The sequence below is a fragment of the Oncorhynchus mykiss genome, chromosome 11, assembly GCF_057628025.1.
Source record: "Oncorhynchus mykiss isolate SJ-2025 chromosome 11, ASM5762802v1, whole genome shotgun sequence".
NCBI classification, from domain to species: Eukaryota; Metazoa; Chordata; class Actinopteri; order Salmoniformes; family Salmonidae; genus Oncorhynchus; species Oncorhynchus mykiss.
Window position 1 is genome coordinate 61,894,887 of NC_143032.1, and position 9,879 is coordinate 61,904,765.

Sequence of the window (9,879 nt, forward strand, 5' to 3'; positions counted from 1 at the left end):
CTAGGATTTTGTTCTAAAACAAATACTCTATTATATATGTAATGAATGGGGAATTAAACTTGCATTAGCTTGAGATGAACTGTAGGTGTAACAGCAAAAGTTTATATTGTTCACACAGTGTATTAGGACCTTTTTGAAGAAAGTCAATTAGGGATTAGCTGCCTGCTGTGTTCTACTGATGAGCACCTGCTCTGGCTTGGATCAGTCCCAAATATGGTCTTGGATACCACTGACTCACTGCTGACCAACTGTTTGACACCCACTGACCTCTTGTGACTTCAGAAGTGTTCAGTGTTCAGTTGCCTCTGAGTTAATAATTTGTGGAAGATTATTTATGATGAATGATTAGATCGTTTTGTTTCCCATCCCTAGCATGACACTTCCTCAGGTAATTGTGAATGGAATGAAACCGACCCAGATATATTTATTACATGACCATTGCTATCATCTTTCTGTATGCCACAATTTTCCATTAATGTAACATTTTTTGTTAGGTCATATTACTAATGAGGTCAACTGCATGAGGGTGGAGAAGGTGTCCCGTCTACCATGTTTTGTTATTGAACGCTTTGACTTCCTAGTGTCGGATGAGATAACCACTGGTTAATCAGTGCCAGGGAAACCGGTTCATTAATCTGTACAATGTTTCCAACTTGGCATCGTTGGCCTTGTCAACCTCTAAACCAGTGTCTTTACCCGTGCTAATGTTGTGGGTGTTTTCCTACCCTTCTTGTTTGATATCCTATGGTGCGTTTGTGTGCCACAGGTCCTGGGTTGGTGTTTGTGGTGTATCCAGAGGTCTTCTCCACTATGCCTCTGCCCCAGTTGTGGGCTCCTCTGTTCTTCTTCATGCTTCTCTGCCTGGGACTGGACAGTCAGGTTAGACACTCATGTAATCTATTTTCAGAGACCACTTTTGGTAAAAACAGACATTGTAGGTCATACAACAATTACTACCTTTTTAATATTTAACTAGGCAATTCGGTTAAGAACAAATTCTTCTTTTCAATGACGGCCTAGGAACACTGGGTTAACTGCCTTGTTCAGGGGCAGAACGACAGATTTTTACCTTGTCAGCTCGGGGATTCGATCTTGCAACCTTTTTGGTTACAAGTCCAACGCTCTAACCACTAGGCTACCTGCCACCCCAGATTGATTACATTTGACATTTACATTTGAGTCATTTAGCAGATGCTCTTATCCAGAGTGACTTACAGGAGCATTTAGGGTAAGTGCATTACTCAAGGTCACAACAACAACAGATTTTTCAGAGTCAGCTCAGGGATTCGAACCAGCAACCTTTTGGTTACTGGCCCAATGCTCTTAACTGCTCGGCTGACTGATGAGGGAAGAGAGGACGCAGGGCTGCCGGCAAACGTGTGGCGAGCAGGGCATTTGCTCCACCACTTTTATTTAGTTTAATACCCTTTTTATTTGTTACTTTTCTCCCCGATTTCATGACATCCAATTGGTAGTTAGTCTTGTCCCATCGCTTCAACTCCCCTACGGACTCAGGAGAGGCGAAGGTCGAGTGCCACGTCCTCTGAAAAACGACCCTGCCAAGCCGCACTGCTTCTTGACAAACTCTTCGCTTAACCCATAAGCCAGCCACACCAATGTGTCGAAGACACACTGTCCAGCTGGTGACCGAAGTCAGCTTGCAGGCGCCCGGTCCGCCACAACGAGTTGCTAGAGTGCGATGGGACAAGAATATCCCAGCCTGCCAAACCCTCCCCTAACCCAGACGAGGCTAGGCCAATTGTGCACCGCCTCATGGGTCTCCTGGGCATGGCCGGTTGTGACACAGCCTGGGATCAAAACCGGGTCTGTAGTCACGCCTCAAGCATGCCACTCGGGAGGCCCATTAATACACTTTTTTTTGCCGTAAAAGCGTTGAAAACAGGGACAAAGTAGACCTGTTTTTTTTGGGACTGACTTGCCTCATTTGTCAACTTGAGCACAATTCGTAGCCTATGTCCTGTGTGTGTCTTGACCAATAAGATTCATGGAAATCTTATTGCGCACATCTATAGAAAGCAGAGCTCGCTCTCCACTTTACTTTGCTGTTGATACCTAGCCCTACCTTGTTTTCTTGCTAGGTGACTACCGCTTGTAAAGTAAATCCCACCCCCCCTGTGAGAGCAATAAAATAGTGGCTCGCTCTCCACGCCCTGACCAAAAGTTACGTTTCCAGTGTAGCAGGTTAAAAAAAACAGACCACTTTTGCGACGCCTCAGTGTAAATATGTTAGGCTTCAGGAATTTTTTGCAGTTTGGTTCTTTTAATTATTATTATTTTATTTTTTTTATCCCCTGCCTAATGGAACAACCACAGAGCAGGCTCAACTTGCCTGGCTGCCATAAATTGTCTGTCTTTCGCTTAAACAATGGGGATAGGATAGGCCTAGTGGAATTCCTTAGTTTAGTTTTTTTCAGAAAAATAAATCACCTGGAGCAACTTTAGAGCAGCCTCAACTTCCACAACTGCTCAGTTCACTTTCCCCACTGTACTTTGCTCTGCAGTTTGCTATGGTGGAGGTGGCGGTGACGTCCATAATGGACGGCTTTGGCCCCAAGGTGCTACGTGTCCTGAAGAGACAGGAGATCATCGTTCTGACTGTCTGTGTTATTGGCTTTCTTCTAGGCATTCCTCACATCACTAAGGTAAGGTGATCTGTCAGATATTATTACTATCCATCGGGTAACGCCCCGCCCCCTCCTCTCTCTCGGAATGAGACAGTATACTCGTGTTTGGACCTGTTTTATTTTAGCTTCTATCAGTAGACGACTAAGACACATACAGCCAGTAAGTAGTGCATGGTTGACCAGATGATTCTGTCTTGTGGAGTGGGTTGCTTTTCCCCCAGTAGACTGACAACAAGATGCAGTCAGGAAATTAACCTTTTTATAATTAAACCTTTCTCATTCTCTCCCGCTCTCGTCCACCCCCCCCCCCCCCACACACACACACACATATACAGGGGGGAATGTACGTATTCCAGCTGATGGACCACTACACTGCTGTGGTGTCTCTCATGTTCCTGGCCTTCTTTGAGGTCCTCGCTGTCTGCTGGGTTTTTGGTAATAACCTCACCTTCTCTCCCATTTATGATGAAATTCAACAGCCTGTTGTGTATTTATACAATACAATAAACCACTTTGCTTTATAGACAGTATGTATGTCTGAGTAAATGTAAGTATTTAATGCAATGTGTTATTGCAGGACTGCGGCGGATGACCATCGTGATCAAGAGGATGTTGGGAAAGGCTCCCAACATCTATTTCTGCTCCTGCTGGATGTTCTTCTCCCCTGTGCTGGTCATGGTGAGTGCTATGGCCAACTCATGTCTTTTTGATGATGGTGATGAGGACAGTTAGCGTAATGACGGTGATGAGGATTAGTAGTGATAGCCGTACCTACGACTTTATGATCCATTCGTTGTATTAGAGGTTTCATCCAAGTGTAACCTCCTCCCCTGCAGTGCATTCTGATCTCCAGCATCGTCCAGTACACACCCGCTCGCTATGGGAAGTCATACACATACCCTGTCTGGGCAGAGGTGGTGGGCTGGGGAATCTCCCTGGTCTCCATCGTTTGGATCCCCCTGGGAGCCCTGCATGAGATCTGCAGAAATAAGGGCACACTGATGCAGGTGAGCATCTGTTCAGTAAACCAAACAAAACATGCATACTGATACATATATACAGTGCCTTGCAAAAGTATTCGGCCCCCTTGAACTTTGCGACCTTTTGCCACATTTCAGGCTTCAAACATAAAGATATAAAACTGTATTTTTTTGTGAAGAATCAACAACAAGTGGGACACAATCCTGAAGTGGAACAACATTTATTGGATATTTCAAACTTTTTTAACAAATCAAAAACTGAAAAATTGGGCGTGCAAAATTATTCAGCCCCCTTAAGTTAATACTTTGTAGCGCCACCTTTTGCTGCGATTACAGCTGTAAGTCGCTTGGGGTATGTCTATCAGTTTTGCACATCGAGAGACTGACATTTTTTCCCATTCCTCCTTGCAAAACAGCTCGAGCTCAGTGAGGTTGGATGGAGAACATTTGTGAACAGCAGTTTTCAGTTCTTTCCACAGATTCTCGATTGGATTCAGCTCTGGACTTTGACTTGGCCATTCTAACACCTGGATATGTTTATTTTTTTAACCATTCCATTGTAGATTTTGCTTTATGTTTTGGATCATTGTCTTGTTGGAAGACAAATCTCCGTCCCAGTCTCAGGTCTTTTGCAGACTCCATCAGGTTTTCTTCCAGAATGGTCCTGTATTTGGCTCCATCCATCTTCCCATCAATTTTAACCATATTCCCTGTCCCTGCTGAAGAAAAGCAGGCCCAAACCATGATGCTGCCACCACCATGTTTGACAGTGGGGTTGGTGTGTTCAGGGTGATGAGCTGTGTTGCTTTTACGCCAAACATAACGTTTTGCATTGTTGCCAAAAAGTTCAATTTTGGTTTCATCTGACCAGAGCACCTTCTTCCACATGTTTGGTGTGTCTCCCAGGTGGCTTGTGGCAAACTTTAAACAACACTTTTTATGGATATCTTTAAGAAATGGCTTTCTTCTTGCCACTCTTCCATAAAGGCCAGATTTGTGCAATATACGAATGATTGTTGTCCTACGGACAGAGTCTCCCACCTCAGCTGTAGATCTCTGCAGTTTATCCAGAGTGATCATGGTCCTCTTGGCTGCATCTCTGATCAGTCTTCTCCTTGTATGAGCTGAAAGTTTAGAGGGACGGCCAGGTCTTGGTAGATTTGCAGTGGTCTGATACTCCTCCCATTTCAATATTATCGCTTGCACAGTGCTCCTTGGGATGTTTAAAGCTTGGGAAATCTTTTTGTATCCAAATCCGGCTTTAAACTTCTTCACAAGAGTATCTCGGACCTGCCTGGTGTGTTCCTTGTTCTTCATGATGCGCTCTGCGCTTTTGACGGACCTCTGAGACTATCACAGTGCTGGTGCATTTATACGGAGACATGATTACACACAGGTGGATTGTATTTATCATCATTAGTCATTTAGGTCAACATTGGATCATTCAGAGATCCTCACTGAACTTCTGGAGAGAGTTTGCTGCACTGAAAGTAAAGGGGCTGAATAATTTTGCACGCCCAATTTTTCAGTTTTTGATTTGTTAAAAAAGTTTGAAATATCCAATAAATGTCGTTCCACTTCATGATTGTGTCCCACTTGTTGTTGATTCTTCACAAAAAAATACCGTTTTATATATTTATGTTTGAAGCCTGAAATGTGGCAAAAGGTCGCAAAGTTCAAGGGGGCCGAATACTTTCGCAAGGCACTGTACTTTTAGATCACAGATACTGTTTTAGCATCGTGCATACATACTGAACAAGTACACTGGTACTCACACATATATACACACAGTCACGCACACACTCACACACAAATCAATAAATCAAATGTATTTTATAAGGCCCTTTTTACATGAGCAGTTGTGATTTACAGATACCCAACCTTAAAACCTCAAAGAGCAAGCGATGCAGATGCACGGTGGCTAGGAAATACTCCCTATAAAGGCAGAAACCTAGAGAGGAACAAGGCTCCGAGGGGTGGCCAGTCCTCTTCTGCCATTGCCGAGTGGAGATTATATGGCCATTAAGGACAGATTGTTCTTCAAGATGTTCAAATGTTTATAGGTGACCAGCACGGTGAAATAATAACCACAGTGGTTATAGAGGGTGCAGCAGTTCAACACATCAGGAGTAAATGTCAGTTGGCTTTGAGCGCGAGCGAGAGAGAGCGACTCAACCGAGGGGACTGTGTGTGTGTGTGAGAGAGAACACACACTGTACATTTATTCCACATGGCAGTCATATAAATATGTTCTGGGCATTGGCAGAAACCGTAGAAGTTAAACTATGTATGTGACTCTGAACCTCTTCTTTTATCGATTCTGTGCCCCCAGAGGATAAAAACAGCCATGACTCCTACAATAGAGTTGGACCCCGTCAACCATCTACCAGAGAAGGAGAGAGTGGACATCCCGGAGTCTGTTGTCTTTATCACTCATCTGTGAACAGGGACAAAAGCACTGTGTCTAGGTTCGTGAGTCACAGTGACTGTGTGAGTCCTCTATTAGGATAGGGAGGTGGGGAGGTTGTTGGGTAGTTTATGTAAATAACTTTTCAAGTATTTATTCTATGAATCACTGATACCATGACACCTAACCTATAGTGAAATAGACAGGGTAAACAGTCAAGGTAAAACCATAGGTTTTGGACCTCAAAGATGTCCTTCAAGTGCCATGACATGTCCTTGCCTGGAAGCACTTTATTGCCTTACAGGTACTGGATACCCAAGTGCTTACACACACTTTTTTTTAATAATACAAATATTACAGGTTAGCCTACTCTGACACTTACAAACATATTAATAAAAACGATGATGTCTGATTCATATAATTGGCCTACGAAAAGGGGAGACACCAATACAATATGACGTCCATCTAACCTGGAGGAGGAAATGATTGTCCAAAAACAAAAGTGGCGCAGACCCAATGACAAAGACAGTGAATATGCACACTCACCTGGGATATGTCAATACAAAAAAATATAAAATCATTCAAAATAGGCTACACCAGAAAGCATGATTCGGCCACAGAGGATCAATGGCTTCTTACTCACCTGGGATATGGCTGATGTTCTCCGCGGGTTCCAATAAGATGGGCTACTGTTCGCTCAATTAAGTTAAGCATTTTGATAACTAACAGACCGGTTGGAGTCTCTTCATTGTCATGTCTTTATAGCAATTTGCTTTCCAAACAGTTTTTCCGCGATTGTATTTTTTAAGTATTGCGATATGCCTGGCTGGGTCTTAACTTAATTGAGCGAACAGTAGCCCATCTTATTGGAAGCAGCGGAGAACATCAGCCATATCCCAGGTGAGTAAGAAGCCATTGATCCTCTGTGGCCGAATCATGCTTTCTGGTGTAGCCTATTTTGAATGATTTTATATTTTTTTGTATTGACAGGATCAAGATAATTAGGCTATATCATGTTGGCAATTTAATTAAATGTACTTTAGGGATAGCTTAGCTTCCCATAGCCTTTTGTACACGTCGCCTATGCCTTTTAATGTGGCATAAACACAACGTTTTCATCTAATTGTCAAACAATGACTTAACAACGGCGCTCTAGTAGGCTACACGCGCACGCACATTCGTCCAATCCAAACCCCATCAGTGCAACCGCAATTTGATGAATGGAAAGAGACATCTGTTATAAAACATCTACGTGTATTGTAATGACATTCTGTGATTGTCATTAGGTCTACACTTGTAGCCTGAATTGATGCATCCACTGTTGTCCACGCGCGCCTCAGTGTCCGCCACTCATCTTCGCCTTTTCCGTGTGTGTCTCCGCCACTCATCTCCGCCTCTACAAAGTGGAGGCTAAGTGTTTTCCTCAAACCACAATGCAATTTGGCGCATATACCACCCAGTTTCAAGTCAAATCGCAAATTGTTCATGCTGCTGACATGCAGTAATGTTAAATAATGGTGTAATAGGCTCACGTTTTACTAGTACAGCGTACCCCCCAATATTTAATTTGCCAGGACGCGGTACCGCCTTACTTTCACCCCTGATTATGATATGGTAAAACATCATTCATCATGCCACTAGACTATGAACTCCGGAGGACAACTCGTCCCTCTGGTAATCTCTTCAATCAGCTATTCTCTCCGCTGGACCTAACACATTGTGTCTCCCAACATAAATTGACGAACAATTTTCACCAAATGTAAAAGCCAATGTAGCCAATACACACACAAGCGATAGCCTCCGATAGCGGCATATTTCATATCATCCGAAAGTCGCAAATCATCGTCACCTTGTGGCCAAGGTTTTTACTCACAGTGAGGTCAGATGAGGCTCAGGTGAAATATTGATCAACAAAGTAAAAATCTGTCGTTCTGCCCCTGAACAAGGCAGTTAACCCACTGTTCCCCGCTAGGCCATCATTTTAAATAAGAATTTGTTCTTAAAACTGACTTGCCTAAAGGTTAAAAAAAATATATATGCAATTAGATGTATAGAGGTTAACTGTGAGGAAGGAAACCACTGCAGTGCTGCTATGACATCCGTTAGTGGGATGAGTCCAATGTTCTGACATCATTCATCAGCAGTTTTTACACTTGAATGGACTTTGAAGTTTTGTGGTTCTGGTTGGAGTTTTCTATTTTACTTATTACTCTGCCAAAGTGTGTGCCTCAGTTGTGTGTCTTTGTGTTTGTTACAACAATGACAATTGGATCTCAGCTTTACAAGGAGTGCCTTTTATCATTAAAAGATCCAATGACATTGGAATTGTCATGGACTGAAAGGCTCAAATAAATAAATATGATTAGACATGATTTAGATGGTAAAATGTATGAAATAAATACAATGGGGTCTTTTGAGGGGTCACTTAAATATGTGACTAAGTGAAGATACATTTGCCACCTGCCACAAGTGCCATGTATCAAAAATATTGATTTTGGATTGTCAATACTTTGATGAAAATACCCAAAATATATCATAGAGATTATCACCAACCCATCTTAAGGATCATTAAAACATTCACACAATTATAATTTAGTGTTAACTCTCTTTTGATATAAAACAAGATCAAATTCCCATTTAGTTAGCTGTTTAGATGCATTTTGTGTCTGTTTGTCAAACAGCATTTAGTTTTGACTAATTCGTTTATGATGACAATCGTCTATTTCTACCATTGCACAAACCACAATAAGGGGTTAAAAATATAATCAGGCCTGATACACTTTTGTTATTCTATGCAATTGTATGGTTGTCACAAAATGCGGGGTTACTGCTGCTGGTTGTTTTTTATTCATTATTCTCATACATTCAAACCAAATATTTTATACATTTTTATTTATTTTCAAATGTTTTTTGTTGTATCAAACAAAATGGTTTATGAAATAACAAACACACTGTTACTATTTCTCCATTGAGTTCTCCATGGTGGTACTACTTTCATGGTAGAAATGTTTATGCTCATATTACGCTTTTAAAATAGCAACTTTCTCCTTTTTTAAAATTGATTTAGCATAAAATAATGATTTCTCTTTTTTATTTACATGTATCTTGTTTAAAGTGTACTTTCAGTTTGACTTATTTTTTTATATCTGAAACATTGAAAAATAAAATTTGATTCATAATACCTGTTTATCACGCAGAGCTATTTGTGTCAAATAAAGAACATTTGGCAAATATGTTTTGATTTTTACGAGCCCTTTCAATTCATCAATGTGTCTCTTCTGAAGAGCATAATTTAACAGTAGATGGCAGCAATGTACAGACAGTAATAATATGCAGCTCAGGGGCATGTTGCCATCCAGGCCAGTACAAATGTCTATGATTATTCTTAACAATAATTTCTATGTACATCAGCTTATGTTAATACAATTTTGAAAATTTATCATTTTTAGTTGTGGTATTCCTAAAAACTAATTCAAGCTTTTTTAGTCACTTGTATACAGGAGGTGATAACTACAAGCTAGTACTAATATGCTCATTACACATTTTTAGCAGACTGTAATCCTATAGTATACCCTACCTCAGAAACTAGTGGACATCTTTCAGCACTTTAGACAAATATTGTATACTATAGTTCTAATTTGGCGTGCAAACTCACAGCTGAATGTATCTGGTTTCCTGCTTGCAGTTATGCACTCACCAAATCTTATTTTTAATTGATCTAATTAGTCATTGTGAAGAATTATTGGCATAATTAAGCACATCCATTTCCATTCTTCATTTGAGAATGTTTTATTGCACACTGCAGGAATCCCACAGGGACAGATCTGTGCATGGAGAGCGGGAGTCA

The 9,879-nt window shown here is 41.3% G+C and overlaps 1 protein-coding gene across 1 annotated transcript in view; it reads left to right on the plus strand.

Moving 5' to 3' along the window:
• LOC110536105 (sodium- and chloride-dependent GABA transporter ine) overlaps positions 1 to 9,263 on the plus strand; it is a 50,723-nt gene extending 41,460 nt beyond the window's left edge. The window contains exons 8-13 of the mRNA XM_021621662.3: positions 767 to 879; positions 2,523 to 2,663; positions 2,981 to 3,080; positions 3,223 to 3,323; positions 3,482 to 3,652; positions 5,958 to 9,263. Of these exons, the coding sequence (XP_021477337.3) occupies positions 767 to 879; positions 2,523 to 2,663; positions 2,981 to 3,080; positions 3,223 to 3,323; positions 3,482 to 3,652; positions 5,958 to 6,068 (737 nt within the window). The 3' untranslated portion in view covers positions 6,069 to 9,263. The remainder of the gene's footprint in view (positions 1 to 766; positions 880 to 2,522; positions 2,664 to 2,980; positions 3,081 to 3,222; positions 3,324 to 3,481; positions 3,653 to 5,957) is intronic.
• The last annotated feature ends 616 nt before the right edge of the window (positions 9,264 to 9,879 follow it).